Source organism: Schistocerca gregaria, chromosome 6 (assembly GCF_023897955.1).
Source record: "Schistocerca gregaria isolate iqSchGreg1 chromosome 6, iqSchGreg1.2, whole genome shotgun sequence".
NCBI lineage: Eukaryota > Metazoa > Arthropoda > Insecta > Orthoptera > Acrididae > Schistocerca > Schistocerca gregaria.
Genome location: NC_064925.1, coordinates 222,301,570 through 222,325,215, shown reverse-complemented (window position 1 = coordinate 222,325,215; position 23,646 = coordinate 222,301,570). Strand labels below are relative to the sequence as shown.

Below are 23,646 nucleotides of genomic sequence, written 5' to 3'. Positions count from 1 at the left end.
ACACACACTGTAACCCCCTCATCCAAACCTTCAATAGCCAACCCCTTCCTTACTCCTGCTCCGGTACTATCACATCAATGTACCCTCAAGTCCTTTCCTTTTCACCATTCCCCCCAATCCCAATCCCCCAGTACATCCTCCCGATGCTGCACCTAACAACACTATCCTGTCCCCACCAAGTCCCTGCCCACTCCCAAAAGCAGCACTAGCATCACCTTCCCCCCACTCCCACCCCCATCCCAGCAGATAGCTTCTCCATCAGATGCAGTCAGGCTCCAAAGCCCTGAAACAATGGCCACACATGTGTCAGTTATGCTTATGTGAACGTGTGCGCATGTTTTTTCAGATAATGGAAAAGCCAGGTCAGAATATCAACAGCATTAGGAAAAGGATAGATGGCTTGTCACTGCAAAGATGGCACACTGAGTTGCAGACAGGCACAGCAAAATGACTGTTACACATTTAGCTTTTGGCCAACACTTTCTTCAGAAAAGAAGACACATACATTTATGCAAGCAGGCACGCCTTACACACACGACCACTGCCCCAACTGGAACACAACTGTCAAGCTGAACGAAAGCAGAATCTGAAGTATGTGGGGGAAGGGGAGGGATAGCAGGGTACAGACGGGGGGAGAGAAGAGCACTGCCTGGCACATCATGCATTTTGTGCCAAAGGATGGTCTACACTGCTCTTGGCCACATGTTTGCAGTGTCTATTCATCTTGGTGGACAGCTTGCTAGTAGTAATACCAATGTAATAAGCTGTGCAATGATTGCAAAAAGCTGGTATATGATGGCTGCTTTCACATGTGGCCTGGTCTCTGTTCGGGTATGGTAAACCTGTGACAGGACTGGAATAGGGAGTGCTGCGTTGGTGGATTGGGTAGGTCTTGCAACTGGGTCTTCCAAACATATACGATCCCTGTGGCAAGGGATTGGGAGTGACAATATGATGGACTATGACATTGTGGAGAGTGGTTGCACAACAGAACACCACTTTAGAAGGGCTGAGAAGCATCTTATTAGGATGTCCCGCATTTCAGGGTGTGATGATAGGTAATCAAAGCCCTGACAAAGGATGTGGTTCAGTTGGTTCCAGTCCAGGATCATATTGGGTGATGGAAGGGGGGCACTCCCTTGCAGCTGGTTCTTGGGGGTCGGGGATGTGATGGGAGGACTGAGGGTATGTTGAAAAATGGTATGGGAAATCTGCTTGCAGACTACATCTCAGGGGTGGCGTGTTTGCGGAGGCCTTTGGCATACTGGAAAAGAATGTTCCTGTCACTGCAGATATGCCATCTCCAGATGGCCAGGCTGTATGGAAACTATTTTTGTGTAGATGGGACAACAGCTGTCAAAATACAGGTAACGTTGGTGGTTGGATGGTTTAATGTGTATGAAGGTGTGGAGGGAGCATCAGAAAGGACGAGGTCTACATCCAGGAAGGTGGTGTGCTGGGTTGAGGAGAAGCAGATAGGAGAGAAGGTTTGAGGTTGCAAAGGAATGAGGACAAGATGTCTTGGTCCTGAGTCCACATTAAGATTTCATCAATGAACCTGAACCAAATCAGGGGTTTGGGGTTTGTGACAGATTAGGAAGGTTTCCTCTAGATGGCCAATAAACAAGTCGGCATCAGTGGGGCACATGAATGCTCATGGTAGTGCCGCAGATTTGTACGTATACCTTCCCTTCGACGGAGAAGTAGTTGTGTGTTGAAGTTAGTAAGGTGAATGTGGAATGAGACAGAGGGTTTGGAGCCTGGAGGACATTGGGAAAGGTATGCTCAACAGTGGCAAGACCATGGGCATGAGGGATGTTGGTGTGTAGGGAAGTGCCATCAACAGTGATGAGTAGGGATCCAGGATACGCGATGTCACACAAACATCACATATGATGGACAGAAGATTAACTCCAGTTACCTGAGTATTGCAGAAGAGAATTTTGAAGTTATGACAATAATGTCTTTTGAAAAACATTTAGCTGTACAGTTTCACAGCCTGTTTTTCTTGTATCACATATCCAGAAACGAATAACAACTACAGTATGAAATGGGTAGACCAACAGTCTTTTTATGTGCTTGTCTGCCACTCAATGCTTCACCTACTTGGCAAGCAGTAGTCTAATTCATATTGTTATTTTTTTATTTAAAAGATTAATTTATCAGTTTTTCCATAATGTAAATAAATGTAATATAACTGATGGACATATTTTCATTTTCAACATAAAATTATAAAGGAGACAAGAAAAAAATAAGGAACATACATTAAAACAAAGCTGTAAAAAAATAATTAAAAAACGCCAAAATTGGCAAAATATAGCATCCAAATTGATAAAATAGTGCTGAAATTGACAACAAAAAATAGAGGAAAAATTGGCCTGATACAACGCTGATATTTGCAACGAAATAAAATTATTTTTTCCTGTCCCCTACAAATTACCAATTACACTATATCTGCTACCAAGACATAATTATTCCAGTAAGCTATGCACAAAGGTGATAAACAAAACAAGGAACTGGCTTTAACATACAGGATGTTATTAACAGCTTCGAAGAAGTACCACAAATTTTATAGTGGCTTCACCACTACCCATACTGCAAGTTTTAAAAATGACCGGTGTGAAACTGCAAGTGCTCTCAAGGCTATTTTTCCTCAGGTGATTTAAAAAAACTTATATCTTCAAGATTTAGCTGTCTAAGCCCAGTGGCTTGCTCTCACCGACACCACAGACATAACCATCATAATTTGTTAATTAAATTGTTCCACGTCTCAGGACATAATCTGCCAAATATTAAAATCTCAAAAACTGTGTATATGATATCTGTCAACAGAAATCAGAAACATATTTTAAATAGATTTTTTTTTTCAAAACCCAGTACTCAGTGTTTAAAAATGCTATCAAACAGAACACAAAATTTACAGTTCTATTGTAAGTCACTTTTTCCATTTTCTGAACAACACACTTTTTCCAATTGAAAAAGGTTTATTTAAAAATGAATCCAGCAATTGCTCTCTTCCTTGATAAGATGGTAAGTAGTATGTAAAAAGTGAATGTGTCATAGATGTATACTTTATCTTTGAAAAGCTTTTTATTGCCAGTGCTGTAATATCAGACAAATTACGGAGGATTTGAATTACATCCAGTGCCTATGACTAGATAATGTATTACGTAGCTTCTTAGAACAGTACACACAGAGCAGAATGTGCTAATACTAAGTATAGTGTGCCTCAAGATTCTGTATGGAACCACTCATCAAAACTACACTGAAAATGCTACATACTGATGATAATCTGTCCATAAAAGTGAAGCCTATGAAGACTTAAGAGATCTACTGCAACAGTGTTGTATATGAAATAGTGCAGTAGGCCAATGAAAGAAAAATACAAGTTAGTAATAGAATAGAAAAATACAAAATGATAGAGGTGAGGAAATACACAACAGCTGTGAAAACGTAAAGTAGTAACGGAACGTAAAATTTCTTGTAGATAGCCACAAATAGAATCTCAAGTAAATTCTTAGGAGGTGAAACTTATTCAAGAGCACACATCCCATAAATATGTTATGCAAACATTATAAAGACACTGTTTGGCTGCATATCAATCATTTTCCCAATTACAAATTATGGAATAAAAATATGGTGTACAGCAACAGTTAACTAAAACAGGAAAGCGGTCGTGCAGAAAGATCTGGGAGACTCATCATCTGTGGGTTGGTCCTATAAAATCTTAGCCCCAGTTTATTCATAAGAAGTGGTATTTCAACTATTTTTTGTTCAGAATGCTGCATCTTACTTCACACACCAATGCACACAAACCTAAAGACCAAAGAGAAAAGTCATTTTAATGACCGTAAGACATTACTGCATCATAAGAGTTCACTGCAGTGCTCAGTGCTGCTGTAACTCTTCCGCAATTAAGATGAATGTTTAGCTTAAAAACTACTTTTAAACGATATTTATCTATTACTCCAGCAGAAACGAAAGGAAGATTGTTACTTCGACACTGAAGAAAACTCTCGGAATGTTAACACACACCAACGGGATTGTTGTTAATGTGCCACATCGACATGATTTGCCCCAGTGGTCATATGTGAATAAGGAAGTGGAGCAGACAAACAAGGAGTACAAAGCTATATGTAAGCACTTTACGAATGTTTCCTTAATCAACACCAGTAGTTGTAGCAGCATACCAAGCATGGTCAACATTTCAGTTATCTAGGTAAACGTGTTTTAAGTGATACAATTATCGGAATAGTATTGGATAAGCTAGAGAAGGAAAAAAACCAGTAATGTGTTTGGATTATGTTTCAACTGAGATGACAAAAAACTTGTATGCATAGACCAGGTTAGGTGTTCTAGTACCATAAGGACACAACCTGGTCAACTTTCATGCAGTAACAGTAGCTCATGTCAACTAAGAGAATATGCAAAAAAAGAAATGCCTAGAGTAGAGTTTAAAATATGCTACCTCAATATTCAGGGCATGGCAAATAAAAACTTAATTGTCAACGAATTTTCAAATGAAAACGTGATAGATATTCTATGTTTAAGTGAACATTGGTGTAAAGAGGATGAGCTTGGGTACAAAGTATTGGATGATTACACACTACTTAGTTGCTATTGGGGTGGCAATATATGCAAAAACACCTCTTGCTCCAAACTGTGGCAGGATAGATCTCAATACCCTTTGTGATGAAATGCATTTTGAAATGTCAGGTCTAGCAATTGAGAGCCTTAAGCTAATGGTAGTAGTAGTTTACAGGCCACCTAGTGGTGACCCCCATATCTTTCTGTAGAAACTTGGGGAACTCTTAATATACATATGTATACCAAAATGGAAAAAAATACAATGTTGGCATTAGAGGGGATATCAATTCAAGTTTTGTTGTCCTGCAGGACAGAGCTCAAAAATGTGCTTCGACAATTTAACCTGTACTATGTTAACTGCAAACCTACCAGAGGCTCATCCTGTCTAGACAATATATTTACAAATATTAAGAGAACCACGACACAGTATATCAGTCTTAATAATGTAAATCCAGACTGCACCAAACCAGAATCTAAAACTGTGATTACTAGACCAGTGAGCAGAGAGGATGGATAGGTTTAGACAGGCCCTCACTTATTTCAGTTGGGACACATGTTTTATTAGGCTTCAACACTGTTCAGCTGATATTGTATTCACAAAGCTTTTCTCTGTCTTTTTAAATGTATTTGAAAATAACATCACCCCAAAAAAAATGTACAGTGAATATTATTAGTAATTACAAGAAAAGGAAAATGAAGGAATGATATACACCACAGTTAGGGCAACTGAAAAATACTGTTATGCTGTATTCTAGTCTGTACAAAACCAGTAAATCAGAACAGTATAAAAGACCTGTATGCTAAAGATAAATGCAAGTATAGGAAGGCAATAAATGAAGCAAAGAAACTGCATAACATAGTAGTAAACATTGAAAAATCTAACAATAAATGCAAGAAGGCCTGGGGCGTAATAAACTTCATTGCACACACTAAACACAAAGAGGAAATTGCCATTACCCCAGAAGACTTTAATAAAAACTGCATTCAGTCCATTGAAGAAATTTGTAGTTCAATAATCAAACCACCTGGAAATGCACTTAGTATTACGGACAGCTGCTTTGAAAAGCTTCCCCCAAGCACCACCACTTTCACAGAAGTGAGCCCAAATACTATCCTAAAAATAGTGAAAAATTTCATACCTTCAGTTAGTGTTGATTACTATATGTCATGTAATTTGTTGAAAGATGTTATTGATTGTGTGATTTATCCTTTAACCTTTTGTGTTAACAAATGCCTAGTTGAAAGTAAGTTCCCCGACATACTAATAATTTCTAGAGTTGTGCCCATATACAAAAAAAGGGGAAAAGAACTGTGCCGCTAGTTACAGACCTATATCCATAACGCCAGTATTTTCAAAAATCTTAGAAACAATTACGTATGAGCAAGTTAGTGCCTACTTGGGTAAACTAAATATCATTAGTGATAAACAGTTTGGATTTAGGAAAGGTAAATCCACAATGGATGCAATGGACTCCCTAGTAACATTAGTCCTAGATGTGTTCGAGGCTAGGGACTATGCCCATGCTACATTTTGTGACCTGAGCAGAGCCTTTGACTGTGTAGAGCATGACACTGTGCTGAATAAGCTAGTTTACTATGGTTTTGATGACAACAGTATAAATATGTTCAGGTCTTTTCTAGAGAACCGTCAACAAGTTGTGTGCATTGGTAGGGAGAAATCAAATTTGGTTAATGTTGGGTACGGAGTGCCCCAAGGGTCGGTGCTTGGACCTTTACTGTTTATACTAATGATTAATGACCTGCCCTTATTCATAAATTCTCATAAAATATTGTATGCTGATGACACAACTTTTCTACATAAAAGCTCTGATCTAGGTACACTGAAAACACTGACCAAAAATACCCTTGCTCAGTCCTCATTATGGTTCAAAGCTAATGGCTTCTTGCTAAATGAAAACAAAACCCAGACACTTTACTTTAGCCTCAAAGAGATTCCTAACTACCAGGAATTAGAAACTGTTGAATTTTTACGTGTTACTATTGACAATAAATTGACGTGGGCACCACACATTAAAAATATATAATTTAAAAAGACATGTTCCCAATGACTATGTGAGATCAGCATATTTTGCCTTCTTCCAAAGCATCATCTCTTATGGAATTTTACTGTGGGGTAGTAGCTGTCATGTAAATGACATTTTACTTTTACAGAAGAAAGTAATAAGAATAATAACGGATTCTGACAAAACAGAAAATTGTAAACCTCTGTTTATTAAATTGCAATGTCTTACTTATTCATCTACAATGTTTTAATGTACATTAGAAACAATGTGTCTAATTTTGTGTTGAGAAGTGATTTCATAGCCATAATACTAGAAACAGAACATCTGTCGACGTACCATATCATAGATTATCAAACTCGCATAACTCTTGCCTAGTTCTTGGACTAAGAATGTTTAATAGACTAAGTGATGACTTTAAAGAACTTCCTGTAAATATCTTTAAAACTAAATTATACAAGCTACTAGTGAACAATCCATTTTATACCATTGATGAATTCTATGAAGATGAATGTACTGTATTCTAATCTGTACCTATTTTATGTAAACCAATTTACATCAATATAGGAGTTTATGTAGAAATATATGCTCTTGACTGTCTATTGCTGTAATCAGCAGAACGACAATAAAATTATTATTATTATTATTATTATTATTATTATTATTATTATTATTATTATTATTGCCTCTAGATAGCTCATTACACCCTCTGATAAAGGAAAATGTACAATGTTGGAGATCCTTCAAACAGTTATATAATCACCAATTGTTGAATCTTGCCTGAACAGATTAAATTTATGAATAGAAATAATCTGAATACCTGTAGTGACTCACTCTTATGTTTGATGGCAAATATAGTCAAATCAATACAAACAGTATTACTGCAAGTGTAAACTTACATTAGGAAAGAAATGGAAGCGTTTGCTGAATTTAAGAAGAGTGATTTCAAATTCCCTGGTTCATCTATCAGAAAAAACTTTGCTGCTAAATAAATTTACTGTTTCCAATACCTGCATTAAGACAGCTGGACCAAGGTATTTATCACCATTCCACCAGTATGAGGGGCATGATGTGCTGCAGCAAGCACAAAGAATGCATTCATAGAGACCATCCTGTAACAAGAGAAAGCATTCCAATAAGCATCAACAAGTTAACAACATTCAATTAAATCCAAAGTTCAAGGTAATGTCAACACACTGTCTCTGAATGAAAATGGCTGCTTTAACTTTATCACTACATTAATGTTACATGCCCGCCCCCGGTAGCTGAATGGTCAGCATGACAGACTGTCAATCCTAAGGGCCCGGGTTCGATTCCCAGCTGGGTTGAAGATTTTCTCCGCTCAGGAGCTGGGTGTTGTGTTGTTCTAATCATCATCCCCACCAACGCGCAAGTTGCCAAAGTGGCATCAAATCAAAAGACCTGCACCAGGCGAACGGTCTACCCGACGGGAGGCCCTAGCCACATGACATTTCATTTATTTCAATGTTACATGATAAAATGATTTATCCAAATGGTGTTAGGTTAACAAATCATGTGTTGGAAAAGAAGAAAATTACTCCCACAAAAGTCACTCACATGAAAGTGTCCAAGGTTTCTCTATTTTCTAACTGTGTCTGAATTTATCTTTGAGTCTGCAATATTTACAAAGAAAAGTGAGTTAAATATGGAGTGACTATTTAACGGCTTCCTACTGAAATTATAAACTGCTGAACCAATCAAAAAGCAGGATGACATGCTTTGAATATGGGGTAATGTTTCCGACCCAAGTACAGACAAGCCAGAGATAAAAATTTTGTATTAACACATGTTGTGATCAATTCAAAACTTAACTGACATTCATACACAATGCTGAAGCAAGAGTGTGCCTGAAGCTGATTTAATGGCACCACAGAAAACCTAAAATTATGAATTTAAAAGTACTGGTTTTGATTCTCAGTCCATCCTAGGATTTTTACCTCACTTTTCACTTCTTTAACCTCTGGTAATTTTTTCTTAATTTGAAAAAGACCAAGTTACACTGTGGTTCAGAATCCTTGTTTCACTGTAGATCTCCCTATAACTGGCCAAATAAGTCAGTGCAAAAGTTGTAGGAACTTAATGGCAAACCACAACCAATAGGATCATGCCTAGTTAAGCACTACGATGTTCAACCCAATTTTCAGGTTGATAATAGCTTTACTTTTACAATCAAATAAACTAACCTGTGGCCAAAGCAGGTGTCCATCCATTCAGTGCAAGAGTGTTACGAAACTGATGTCCACAAAGCAGTTCAACAAAAAAACATTTGTGCAACCTTTCAAACCATTAACAACACAACAAACTAACAGTTTCAAAACCTAAAATAAATTTGTAGCCAATAACTAATGACACTGACACAATATAGTGCCAAGACAACAAAAAACAAACTCCCACGACCTCACGTAACATGCAGCACTTGGGCAAATATCACACTAACAATTTAGAAACAAACATCACACACTAGAGCGTGCCACCAGGTAGTCCAACACACTCTTTGCAAACAATTTGTGAAGACCCCCGTGAACGATCCACATTTTGTGAAACTTAACTATTCTTGACAAATATTTGATGTGTACAATGCTGTTTGATACATTTGCTAAGCACAGATCGTCTTTTACGTGTTTACCAGAAATTGTGACGACATTTGTGATGCACTCTCCCACCACCTCCCAAGTCCCACAGTCCGGTCACAGAGGAGCATTCCCCTCATAACTCAGTACCACCCAGTACTGGAGTAACTGAATTACATTCTCTGCCAGCATTTCGACTACCTTTCGTCATGCCATGAAATGAGAAACATCCTGCCGACTATCCTTCCCAGCCCTCCCACAGTGGTATTCCGCCGACCACTGAATCTACACAATATACTCATCCATCCTTACACAATGCCTGCTCCCAACCCCTTACCTCATTGCTCATACCCCTGTAATTGACCTAGATGCAAGACCTGTCCCCCACACATCCTCCCGCCATCACTTACACCAGTACGGTCACAATCACCACCTATCCCATTAAAGGCAGGGCTAACTGTGAAATCAGCCATGTGATCTACAAGCTAAGCTGCAACCATTGTGCTGCATTTCATATGGACAAGACGACCAACAAGCTGTCTGCCCACATGAATGGCCACTGACAAACTGTGGCCAAGAAACAAGTAGAACCACCCTGCTGCTGAACACACTGCCAAACAGGACATCATTTCAATGACTGCTTCACAACCTGTGTCATACAGAGCACTCCCACCAACACCAGCTTTTCTGAATTGCGCAGGTGGGAACTCTCCCTGTATTATATACTACATTCCCAAACCCTCCTGGCCTCAAGCTTCATTAGTCACTGTCCTCACCCATCCAGCCCCTTCCCTGTTCCCACGCCAGCACTACGCTACACAGCTGTCATTCCACCATCACAATCAGTCTTTACTTCTCTCCTTTATTGCTACTCCTGCTCCCCCTCTCCACCCCAGCCTCCTCCTTGCCTTATCCAGTTGCCACTCCCACCACGCACAGGTGCTGCTGCTCACCGTGTGGTTTCACACACACACATTTATTGTTGACGAAGGCCTTAATGACTGAAAACTATTTGTGACAGTCCTTTTGTTGTGCATATCTATGACTTATCATCTCTTGCTACATGGTGAGTAACAATTTTCCTTTTCATTAACAATGTTTAGTGAAAAATTGTTTAATTACAATTTATCTCATTATATCATGAGTCTTCACAACCATGGAAACTGCGGTCAAGTATAAAGACGAAATAACACTGACAATTACCAAAAAGGTAGAGATATAGCATATTTCCCAGCCATATATTACACATGAAAATGTTACAAACAAAATCAATATTTTAAGTATATAGTCACAAAAAGCAGAACTGAAACAAAATAGATGAAATCGAAGTTCTCTGGTTCTTCCATTCTTCCACAGATGTGGGCTATATATTCCTATGTAGTGATATTTTAATCAAGTCTTAGTGGAATAAGGAGAAAAGAATGAATTTTCACATACTTGTGTCTTCTTTTTCAATATTCGAGGGGGGGGGGGGATAATAAAGTTATTGAACGTACACTGTCCACCCACAGAAAGTTGATGTAGTTATCAGGTTTGAATGTAACATATCCTTAATAAGTTTCCAGTTGTATATTTCTCTCTCATTTTAAACCATTCCCTGGACCAGTGTCTTGTTTTCTTCTTCTTTAAACACAGTGCCAGAGTCAGTGTTGTTGCTTTTGTGGTCTTCAGTCCAAACAGTGGTTTGATGCATCTCTCCATGCTACTACGAATGCTTTACCCGCATTTGTAGCCATTCTCACTAGTATCAAAGCTTCTGCTTCAAAAGCATGCTTAAATTTACAAGCGTTTTTGGTACATGTACAGGATGTCTGACACATACATGATGAGATAAGTGTGAACTCAACAGACAAGTTCACTTCTTTAGTAGACTCTCCACAAGTTTTAAAAAATTTATTTGTCCATTTGAAGAAAGTTGATGTAATCATCAGGTTCTAAGGGTAATATTCCCTTTAGCAGATATTCATGGACAAACACCTCATTTTAAGCCATTCCCTGGACCGGAATCTTCTTCTTCTTCTTCTTCTTCCACAGTGATAAAGTCAATGGCAGAACTGGTCTGTCCGCATTTTACGGAGACAGACAGCATCTGCTTCAAATTTGGAAATTAATGGTAAGTTCTATGGGAGCAAACTGCTGAGGTCATTGGTCCCTAGACTTACACAACACTTAATCTAACTTACACTAAGGACAACACACACACCCATGCCCAAGGGAGGACTCAAACCTCAGGCAAGTGAGGTTAAACTGACAAATACTTGTCTGGCAAATTCGTGGCTAGATAAGGGCAATTTTGTCCAACAAGTTTGATCATTGATGTTAACATGTCATGCCTCAATGATGTCACACAAAATGACACAGTTACGTCACAGGTCAAAGCAGATAGGTGGAATTGGACCCTTTCACTGACACACTTTAAAAATAGAAATAAAATTCTGCCGGGCAAGTATAAATACAGGAACTACTTAACTTTCATAATTACTGGTGTGTGGAAAAGTGTTAATGTTACAAATCACAACATTCAGCAGATCAATGGAAAACTTTAAAAGGTGACTGAAATTATTTTAAGAGAACTAAGAAAGCTAACAGCTAACAAGGTCTCCCTTAAATGAACTCCAGAGCATACGTGCACATAAATATTATACAAAATATATATAACAGTATATTTTAACCACACTGTATAACACTCACCAGCTTCTGTCTATCTTCCACAGACTGCAGGTAAGAATGGCTCCCAGCAAGAGGTTCATTTTTCCGCTGCAGCCAAGGCTGAATTTCACGATACTGCTTGTAAAAGTTATTCATATCGGGAACTAGATCCTTTATTACGTACATATGCGGTAGAGGATATATTTTAACTGGCTTGTTTAGATTGGTGTCAATTTTGCTGCAAAAGGACATTTACATGCTGTGAAATTTCTGTTTTTCAGCAACTATTTGATCATTAGTAGACTAATGTTACAGAATCTAAATATATCTAATAGCATGAAGTTTCCACGATTTCAAGAGACATTAAAATGAAATCATGTTTGAATCATTTGGTAAGGAGTTGTGCCCAGAGACTGTATGTATTTGATGTGGTAAAGGGTACAGCAATTAGTCTCAAATAATCATTATATATCCAGATTTCGGTAACTCAGTGGTCATCTTCAGCGCTAAAAGACATATAGAACCATTTACAATAAGGTGACACACATGCCTTATTAAATGTATAATTGTATAAGCATTAAATATGATCCATCATCAAATACATACCAGTAGATGTAAGTGGAAACATTCAAACTGCACGTATGCATTTAGTCACAACTGAAGTAATCATATTGAAGACTGAGTTCACAGTGAGGGCACTGGTTACAGTTGCAACATAACTGGCTTCAGTGTACGTCATACCACTCTACAGTGAGCTCTTTACATACATAATGTGTTCACAACATGTATTAACTTTATTTTATAATTAGTATGTTTTATTATTTTATGCTTTTTAAGACTTATAGACATGAAACGTGATTGTGACTAAGAACAGTGACTAACGTTTTACAGTTGCTCATAGTGGTAGTTGTGCGAACTAACCAGTGGCATCTATTATTGCTGCACAATTTACAACTGAACATAGCTCACAATATCTTCTTCAAAATAGCTAAGTTAATGACATTTTTACTAGAACTGTGTTATGTACTAAGCACAGCTGAAGGAACTGGAACAAACAAAACATATGGACAAGAAATCTTTCTACTTTAACACGATGTCTCTCAGTAGTTTCACATACAGATACTTTATAATATACACAGTTCACTGTTAAAACTAACAAACTTTCATGTGGTTAATCCATTATAACTGTCTCCAGAAACTTTGCACTGATATGCGAACTAGGTCATTATTGTCTGATCAGCACACCTGTGTTAACTGTTCACCTTGTAAGTGGACACAGTGCAACACTTTTGTCCACACATATGACGATGCTCCATCCATGCAAGAAGAGAAGGTGTATGGAAATGTTGGGGGAGTCTGCAATCTTTTGTCATCAGGCATCGTCTTGTAGGGCACTGCTTAATGAGCAGGAGGTCACGAGACACTTCCAATTTTGCAAACTGTTTAAAAACCATTGGGATTCAGCTAATATGGGCTGGACCCAACAGACACACTGATCTAACAATAATGATATAGTTATGATCACACTCCTAGATCACATATGAGTACATAGTTACTAAAGACAAATATAATGTATATCCCTTATTATTGCATGATGTAACTGAAAGTTTATTAGTTTTAGTTTATTATAATGTATTTTCATGTGAAACTTGTGAGATAGGTCATGTTAAAGCAGGAAGATTCCTGGTTCTTTTGACATGCCACAGCTGGAATAACAACTTGTAACATCACTCTTATATGTTCCAATTCTTTCAACGGTGCTTAGTATGTAAAAAGATTTCAATAAAAATTTCGTATTTTGAACAAGATTGTTTCTATTTTTTAAACTATGTTCAATTTTAAAGTGAATAACTGATGCCACAGGGTACTTTACAAAAGTAACATGTATATCTGTAAATCAGTAGTCACTGTTTTACATCCATATAATATAAAAAGTATAAAATAAAAAATATTAATTGTAAAATACAGTTAATACATGCTGATAATGCATTACACATCTAAAGAAGGCACATTAGATTTGTGTTGTACTGTAAACAGTGACCACACAGAACACTCAACCTCCGATATGATTACTCCAGTTTGAACTATGTGCATATATGTGGTTTTAATGTTTTCACTCACATTTACTGGTATATGCTGGGTCATTCCATGTCAAGGGGACCACGGGTCCTCAATCAACCATCTCCACATCTAATGAAATTTGGTGTGATGGTCCTATAAGGTCTTTGAAGCTTATATACCAAATTTCTGTTCAGTATCTTCAATTGTTGAATTTTTAGGGGCTTTTAAAAAAAAGACTGCTCATCTTCGCACCACATACAAAGGTGCAAATGTGCAAAGTTTACTAGGCTCTTTAAAAAGTTGTAGCACACATTTGGTCACTTGTTTTAATACACATAGACAACTTTTTATGTTTAACCACATCATGGCAAAAATTTGGGATTTAGCCAAACCTAAATATAGCTCAAAGCTTCTAAGTTGGCTAAAAAATTCGTTGTGCTATTCTGAGAGCCAAGGTTTGACTGGCCGCTGCTACTTTTCATACGAACCAATCACACCAAAACTTCAGAGGGTTATTCCTACCTATGCTGTCTATGTATGAATCAAATTTAACTAACATTGGATGCCTAGAAGAAACGATATGCCTCTACAAAGTAGGCCAAAATTTTCTACGTGCAAACTTCGGGGTATTTTTGGGGGACAATATCTCAACTGTGTCTTTTCAATCCTCTTTTTATTGCCACAGTTTGAAAGAACATGCTTTAAGCTTCCAACGGCATATTGTTTAATTTAAGGACCTAGCATACTGATGGGTAAGAATCCATTTCAACTGCTATTATTTTAGCACTTCAAGAAGACTGAAAAGTAAAACATTTTGATCATTAAGTCCCACAATTATTTTTTAGTATACAAATTAGTTTCAAACATTAACATTGCTATAAAACAAGCATAATACACAACACGGCAAATTTGCAAAACAAAAAACACTAAAGAGTTCCATTTTTGGTTAAATAGTTCTACAATTTTATCAAGGGCAGACTGAGGAAAACTGTGTTGTCTTCCAGATGATGATGGTGACTGTGCTTCAAAAGTCATGAAAATATGTTGCTCATGAAGCCAGCAGGTGTATTTAGCAGCTGGCCTGTGGAGGGAACGAACAGAACCATGTGCGTGCATGAGGACATCATCTTGTTCCTGTGAAATATGCTATTAACTTTATTTGAAAGGCATGGACAGCTATGGTATCATGATGGAGACAGTCACTGATCATACAAACGCTAATACTCTGATTCTTTGCCACCAAAATAGATAACAAATAGATGTAATGTGGCCTGACTATTCTCCCAATGAAATCCTTGCACAGCATCTTCGACAACAAATGAATAATTTCCAGCAAAATATCAACAAAATTAATTCATTTTCTGCAAGATTTCATTTAACTGCTTACAGTATGAACTTTAGTATTTGTCACGAAGTGACTGCGTTTTAAAGTGGTAATTTTCAGAATCAGTGTCTCCATGAAATCTTCAGCAGTTCTCCGACATGTCTCCCATATGTGTCTGTCAGTAAGGACCCATTGTTGGTATTACACTGTTTCTTCAGGGCCATAGTCTCTACAAGTGTCTCTGAGAAAAGTCTCTAGTTGTATTTTTCCTGAACATTCCTCACAACATTGCAGCATACAATCTTTCAATTCCAAACTGAATGCAGCCCCCCCCCCCCCCCCTCCTCTCTCTCTCGCAAAACCTTGTAGTCATCTTGGATGGATGTTTCTGAAGCCAATATTAATTTGACATTTTGATGAATTGCACATACACATATTGAATGTGATCCAGAAGCACCAACTGTAATACGCCATTTCAGCGTGAACTCTCAAAATTGAGAAGCTCAGTTGATTTCCATATTGCTTACAATAAACAATAAACATTTCTTTCAGGTTTCAAAGGAGCAGATGTTTATGCATGTGAATCTTTTTCCTATTTATTTTTACTGCAACACAATCCTTTTAGCCTGAGCATAAACAAGAAAAATCAACATCTCCAAAAAAGTTAAACCATTTTGTTTTACATCATTGAGCTTTTCCCTTTTCAGTTTGCATGTGTTGTCAAAATCCCATCTCCTAGCTTTAGTCTCCTAGACTGCAACTTAAGTTCTTCAATAAAGATATCCATATCTTTAAATTTTTGGCACTCTTCTGTTTGTATTTTAGCAATATCTACTTGGCTCACACCAGCAGCTGTGGCAATTACCTTTGTAATGGGGGTTCAAAACTTTGCACTTTATGTATCCCATTGAACCCCTTTAAGCTGATCCGTTTGAACCTTTAATGGTGACTCTCCAGGTGGTATTATCAGTGAATCAACAACATTCATGATTTCAGTGGGTGGTGATTCCTGCTTATCCTGGTGGGATGAGTCTTTTAGGGCCACTTCTTGTCTACATTTGGTACAAATTTTCTGACCAGATTTAAAAACATTTGTCAGTAACTTCAATCTATCAGACACTGGAATGGTCTCTGCTGTTAAAGCCTTCTTAGTTGCATGTTTTTCTTTACCATATGGACTACAGCAAGGCTTCTGCAGGAACTGAAATTTTGTCATCAACAAGGCAATATGGTAGGGACAAATTGGGGCATTTTCAGTAAAGTCAAGCCCAGACCTACTTGGTGACATTTTCTTAACCGATTGCAGTTTACTTTTTTCATAATAGAATAGTGATGACTTAAGACAATCAGCTCCATCTGATCCACCAAAATAGCTGGGTAAAGGGGTCTCTTGGTTCATTTTATATAATAGTTTATTAACCTATAACACAAAATTTTGAAAGCTTATGAGTATCCAGGTTTGAAACATGGAAGATTCGGTCTTGTTTGAATATAAAATATACAAATTAGGCCATCAAAACATATTGCTTTAATGCTTACCTTCAGCTACAACAGTGATTGAGTATTCAAACACTCAGTACTCAACACTAAGATTGTACACTGTCAACACCAAAGATTACGCATCACAGAAGACTGACTTAGTAAAAATTGGCAATGAAAGCAACCATTGAAAGTGGTATTTCAGCAATGTATCACTGCTGCGAGGACAGAGCCTTAAAAAAAAAAATATTGCTGCTTTATAATGTCGATGGAAACTGAGTGACAATGCATATATGCACCACCACACATTGTAGGGTTAAAACAGTGTAAACAACATAACATTCCATTATGATCATCTAGGTTTTATGATCTCAAGAGCATTTTCTGAGATTTTATTATATCTATATTCTATACTGTAAAATAATGTAAAGACATTTATTAGTAGTTGTATTCCCTAAACAGCAGGCAAATCTTATACTACTAAAAGATACTACAATTACACATTTTTTATCTACAACTTCAAACTGTATTAATTTTTCGTATTCACCGATAATCCATTCTCCCTCTTTTTCCAATAGGTATTCTTACTCATCAATATGCAAGGTCCAAAAATTAAAGCATGTTCTTTCCAGCTCTGGTAATAAAAGGAGGATTGAACAAGAGACAGTTGAGATATTGCCCCCAAAAATTCCCTAAAATTTGCATGACACTAGATCGCGTGTTCTTTGCAGATGAATATATTTTCTTCTAGGCAGCCAATGTTAATTAAATAAGATCCACATACAAATATCATAGGTAGGAATAACGCTCAGAAGTTTTGGTGCGATTGGTTCATATGAAAAGTAGCAGTGGTCGGTCAAACCTTGGCTATCAGAAAAGCACGGCGACTTTTTTTAGACACTTTAGAGGCTAAATAAGTAGCCTCTCTTTAAAAGCCCCTAAAAATTCAACCACTGAACATACTTGACTGGAATTTGGTACATAACCATCAAAGACCATATAGAACCTTCACATCAAACTTCATTAGATTTGGAGATGGTCGAGTGGGGACACTTTTTAATATTGGTCTCTTTGGCAGGAAATGACCCTATTTTATAACTGGCTCACATTTAAATCTTACACAAGTGTATATTTGAAAAGGTGTGCAAGTTAACTTATTGTAACTTGGTCACACAGTGACTAAAATTCGGATAAGCAATACATATTATTTGCAACCGATTGCTGTACCCCTTACGACTTTGATTAAAATGAAAATCAATCTACAGAAACTGTAATTAAGGAAATCACACAGGGGCAAGTTGGAAAGGGGGGGGGGGAGGATTTAATATTATCAAGAATTACCCATTAAGGAACACAGTTAAGCCTCTTAAATCACGCAAGGAACAACAAATACATGACAATCATAAATTCAAATAATTAATTGTATTCTCATTTTATTAGCCACCATTAAACAGAGTGCTGATACAGCCAAATTAAATACCATATTTGGAGTTTTCTTGAAAGAATGAAAATTATTGGCAGTTACTGTAAAGGGCATTAACTTGCTAAAACGAGGAATGACTCAAAACAGCATAAATTTCTGAAATCATTATGGCGTAGCCTGTAGCCATTTGATTCCACACCGATGTGAACTATAAGGCAATTAGTTCATCAACTGATTATAGGGCACAACCTGTATCAATTTGGGCAGGGGGGGGGGGGGGGGAATACCTTCACAGTCTCTGATGTTATTTATTTTTAACACATTAAAATTCAAGAGTAAGTAAGAAATACTTTTTTTTTCTCCAAAAAAATTCCTGCCCCGAGATACAGGCCTCCAAAGATGACACTGCGAACACCATTTTGAACATGCAAATTTCAGAAAAACTTAAAATGCTGTATCTCTGTAACAGTTCTAGATATTTTGTTCGAGTTTTTTTTTTATTTGAAAGATAATTGATTTATGATTACAATGGTATCCTCCATTTGGACATATCTGTCAGCATCCTTTTACCATCACCTTTTGAATTTTTTTATAATTTACAGAATTTTTTTTTTTTTTTTTTTCAAAAATGCCGATCTATAAAAGTTAGATTTTTTCCGTTTGGTTAGTACCATGTAGTACTGTATTCTCTGTAGAGGAGAGCTTCCATTTTTTAAGTTGGTCTGGTTTTATTTTAAAAACTTTCAAGGGTAATGTATGTCTTCAGTGAAGTTGTTTCTTACTAATTTCTTTGTTAAAACGTTTATTTTTATAGTCTTTGTTGCAGTTATTTCTTTTCTATTTCATTGTTGCAGATATTTATTACACTTTGTTGTAGTTTCTTTGTCATGGTTGTTCATTGCGGATTTCTGTATTGTAGTTGTTTAGTGCTAATTTGTTTACTGAAGAGGCTTCTAAGAAATCTAAAACCATCCAGCGAGTTCTGTGATTTTGTGAGGAATTCACCAGCTGACACAGTTGCAGTGTGTTTTGTGGAAAAAATAGTTTGAAATGTCTTCTGACGGGGGGCCACAGGAGAGTGAAGTGTGCTGACTATTTGCATACCCATACACCAGTGATATACACACAAAAAAAACATATTTTGTTCACACTGGGAATAAGTGTTCTCATTTGAAGACCCTGTTTCAAAGTGAAGATGTTTCCAGTGATCATTTTTTGTGTTCTTAATATTTTGACAGATTAACAACAATGATAGTATCTGTACAAGGTGAAGCCTCACATGCTGCAGATGATTTTGCATCAACAGAGGGAGAGTTAAATACCCTGAATCACTCTACTACAGATATAGGTATTAGTCCTGTTAAGAAACTGTGGTCAGTGAAGTTGAGTCCTAAAGTCTATGCATCAAGAAAGTGCAAAGAAATTACTAAAGCTGTGGATGAATACACTACAGCAAAAGGGACCACACTCTTCAAAGAAGAAATTCCATCTTCACAAGAAAATGAACCAAAGCATTCTTGCACCTACTGCGAGGAATTTTTCACAAATACCATTTCAGCTGTTGAATACTGTGCACCCTATAGTGAAAAGTTTTAAGTTTTACCTACATCCCAAAGACATTTTCAAATAAAACAATTTTGGACCACATTCCATCAGTATCAAAGCACATGGTGGACAAATCAGGAAATGGGAGGTGTGTAAAAAGAGTCTTTGGAAGACCAAATCCCTATTATGGTCATCCTGTAGAAGCAACTCAAGTTCAAATAGTGCAGTCATTTTATTTGGAAGATATATGGAACAGTTCTTGCCAGAGTGCCAATAAAGAAGACCTTATAACTGTAACAGCCTAAGGTCAAAAGATTGTGAAAGTGAAGAGGTACATAACTCGCAGTCTTAAAGAAAATTTTACAATTTATAAGAGCAACTATACAACTACACATACTGGAATATCAAAATTTTATTCACCACGACCTAAGTGGGTAGTTGCACACCCATCTCGAGATGTCTGTTTATGTGTGTATTGCGTGAATTTTGAACTTTGAGTGGTAACTTCAAAGAACTTACTGGAGCATGTGACATAACACCTTGGTTGGGCAGGTGAAGTCATTAGTAGTCTTTGGCATAAACCGAGAGACTCGTTTGTTTCAAGAATGTGGTGACTTCCCTGGAAAGGGTGGACTGTCTTTACAGACAATTGGCCTGGAAGACTTAGCAGATAACTGCAGAAATTACATACATGCTATGGGAGGAGAAAAACTATTAAGAAAACTGATGCCTTTGAAAGTTTCATTGATGAACTTTGTAAATGGCCACTGAAAGCAGTAAAACACAAGCATCTGAAGAAATTACAACAACAACAGTTTGCAGAAGTGAAAGGGTGTGTACAAGCTGAAGAACTATATTTAGTGCTTCACTGTGATTTTGCATTCTCCCACATGAAGTACAAGGATATCATTGGAGTAATGACCAGGTCCCCCCCATGAACCATGGACCTTGCCGTTGGTGGGGAGGCTTGCGTGCCTCAGCGATACAGATGGCCGTACCGTAGGTGCAACCACAACGGAGGGGTATCTGTGAGAGGCCAGACAAACGTGTGGTTCCTGAAGAGGGGCAGCAGCCTTTTCAGTAGTTGCAGGGGCAACAGTCTGGATGATTGACTGATCTGGCCTTGCAACATTAACCAAAACGGCCTTGCTGTGCTGGTACTGCGAACGGCTGAAAGCAAGGGGAAACTACAGCCGTAATTTTTCCCGAGGACATGCAGCTTTACTGTATGATTAAATGATGATGGCATCCTCTTGGGTAAAATATTCCGGAGGTAAAATAGTCCCCCATTCGGATCTCCGGGCGGGGACTACTCAGGAGGATGTCGTTACCAGGAGAAAGAAAACTGGCGTTCTACGGATCGGAGCGTGGAATGTCAGATCCCTTAATCGGGCAGGTACGTTAGAAAATTTAAAAAGGGAAATGGATAGGTTGAAGTTAGATATAGTGGGAATTAGTGAAGTTCGGTGGCAGGAGGAACAAGACTTCTGGTCAGGTGACTACAGGGTTATAAACACAAAATCAAATAGGGGTAATGCAGGAGTAGGTTTAATAATGAATAGGAAAATAGGAATGCGGGTAAGCTACTACAAACAGCATAGTGAACGCATTATTGTGGCCAAGATAGATACGAAGCCCACACCTACTACAGTAGTACAAGTTTATATGCCAACTAGCTCTGCAGATGATGAAGAAATTGAAGAAATGTACAATGAAATAAAAGAAATTATTCAGATAGTGAAGGGAGACGAAAATTTAATAGTAATGGGTGACTGGAATTCGAGTGTAGGAAAAGGGAGAGAGGGAAACATAGTAGGTGAATATGGATTGGGGCTAAGAAATGAAAGAGGAAGCCGCCTAGTAGAATTTTGCACAGAGCACAACTTAATCATAGCTAACACTTGGTTTAAGAATCATGAAAGAAGGTTGTATACGTGGAAGAACCCTGGAGATACTAAAAGGTATCAGATAGATTATATAATGGTAAGACAGAGATTTAGGAACCAGGTTTTAAGTTGTAAGACATTTCCAGGGGCAGATGTGGACTCTGACCACAATCTATTGGTTATGACCTGTAGATTAAAACTGAAGAAACTGCAAAAAGGTGGAAATTTAAGGAGATGGGACCTGGATAAACTGAAAGAACCAGAGGTTGTAAAGAGTTTCAGGGAGAGCATAAGGGAGCAATTGACAGGAATGGGGGAAACAAATACAGTAGAAGAAGAATGGGTAGCTTTGAGGGATGAAGTAGTGAAGGCAGCAGAGGATCAAGTAGGTAAAAAGACGAGGGCGAGTAGAAATCCTTGGGTAACAGAAGAAATATTGAATTTAATTGATGAAAGGAGAAAATATAAAAATGCAGTAAATGAAGCAGGCAAAAAGGAGTACAGACGTCTCAAAAATGAGATCGACAGGAAGTACAAAATGGGTAAGCAGGGATGGCTAGAGGACAAATGTAAGGATGTAGAGGATTACCTCACTAGGGGTAAGATAGATACTGCCTAAAGGAAAATTAAAGAGACCTTTGGAGATAAGAGAACATCTTGTATGAAAATCAAGAGCTCAGATGGAAACCCAGTTCTAAGTAAAGAAGGGAAGGCAGAAAGGTGGAAGGAGTATATAGAAGGTTTATACAAGGGCGATGTACTTGAGGACAATATTATGGAAATAGAAGAGGATGTAGATGAAGACGAAGACGAAATGGGAGGTACGATACTGCGTGACGAGTTTGACAGAGCACTGAAAGACCTGAGTCGAAACAAGACCCCCGGAGTAGACAAAATTCCATTAGAACTACTGACGGCCTTGGGAGAGCCAGTCATGACAAAACTCTACCAGCTGGTGAGAAAGATGTATGAGACAGGCGAAATACCCTCAGACTTCAAGAAGAATATAATAATTCCAATCCCAAAGAAAGCAGGTGCTGACAGATGTGAAAATTACCGAACTATCAGTTTAATAAGCCAAGGCTGCAAAATACTAACGCAAATTCTTTACAGACGAATGGAAAAACTGGTAGATGCAGACCTCGGGGAGGATCAGTTTGGATTCCGTCGAAATGTTGGAACACGTGAGGCAATACTGACCTTACGACTTATCTTAGAAGAAAGATTAAGAAAAGGCAAACCTACGTTTCTAGCATTTGTAGACTTAGAGAAAGCTTTTGACAATGTTGACTGGAATACTCTTTTTCAAATTCTAAAGGTGGCAGGGGTAAAATACAGGGAGCGAAAGGCTATTTATAATTTGTACAGAAACCAGATGGCAGTAATAAGAGTCGAGGGGCATGAAAGGGAAGCAGTGGTTGGGAAAGGAGTGAGACAGGGTTGTAGCCTCTCCCCGATGTTATTCAATCTGTATATTGAGCAAGCTGTAAAGGAAACAAAAGAAAAATTTGGAGTAGGTATTAAAATTCATGGAGACGAAGTAAAAACTTTGAGGTTCGCCGATGACATTGTAATTCTGTCAGAGACGGCAAAGGACTTGGAAGAGCAGTTGAACGGAATGGACAGTGTCTTGAAAGGAGGATATAAGATGAACATTAACAAAAGCAAAACGAGGATAATGGAATGTAGTCAAATTAAATCGGGTGATGCTGAGGGAATTAGATTAGGAAATGAGACACTTAAAGTAGTAAAAGAGTTTTGCTATTTAGGAAGTAAAATAACTGATGATGGTCGAAGTAGAGAGGATATAAAATGTAGACTGGCAATGGCAAGGAAAGCGTTTCTGAAGAAGAGAAATTTGTTAACATCGAATATAGATTTATGTATCAGGAAGTCGTTTCTGAAAGTATTTGTTTGGAGTGTAGCCATGTATGGAAGTGAAACATGGACGATTACTAGTTTGGACAAGAAGAGAATAGAAGCTTTCGAAATGTGGTGCTACAGAAGAATACTGAAGATAAGGTGGATAGATCACGTAACTAATGAGGAGGTATTGAATAGGATTGGGGAGAAGTTTGTG

At 37.7% G+C, this 23,646-nt stretch overlaps 1 protein-coding gene across 1 annotated transcript in view; it reads right to left on the bottom strand.

Moving 5' to 3' along the window:
* The window catches only part of LOC126277912 (succinate dehydrogenase [ubiquinone] iron-sulfur subunit, mitochondrial), a 30,820-nt gene that overhangs the window by 2,108 nt on the left and 5,066 nt on the right, over positions 1-23,646 (bottom strand). Inside the window, exons 4-5 of the mRNA XM_049977479.1 lie at positions 11,891-12,086; positions 7,619-7,720 (exon numbers count right to left, since the gene is read on the bottom strand). Of these exons, the coding sequence (XP_049833436.1) occupies positions 7,619-7,720; positions 11,891-12,086 (298 nt within the window). The remainder of the gene's footprint in view (positions 1-7,618; positions 7,721-11,890; positions 12,087-23,646) is intronic.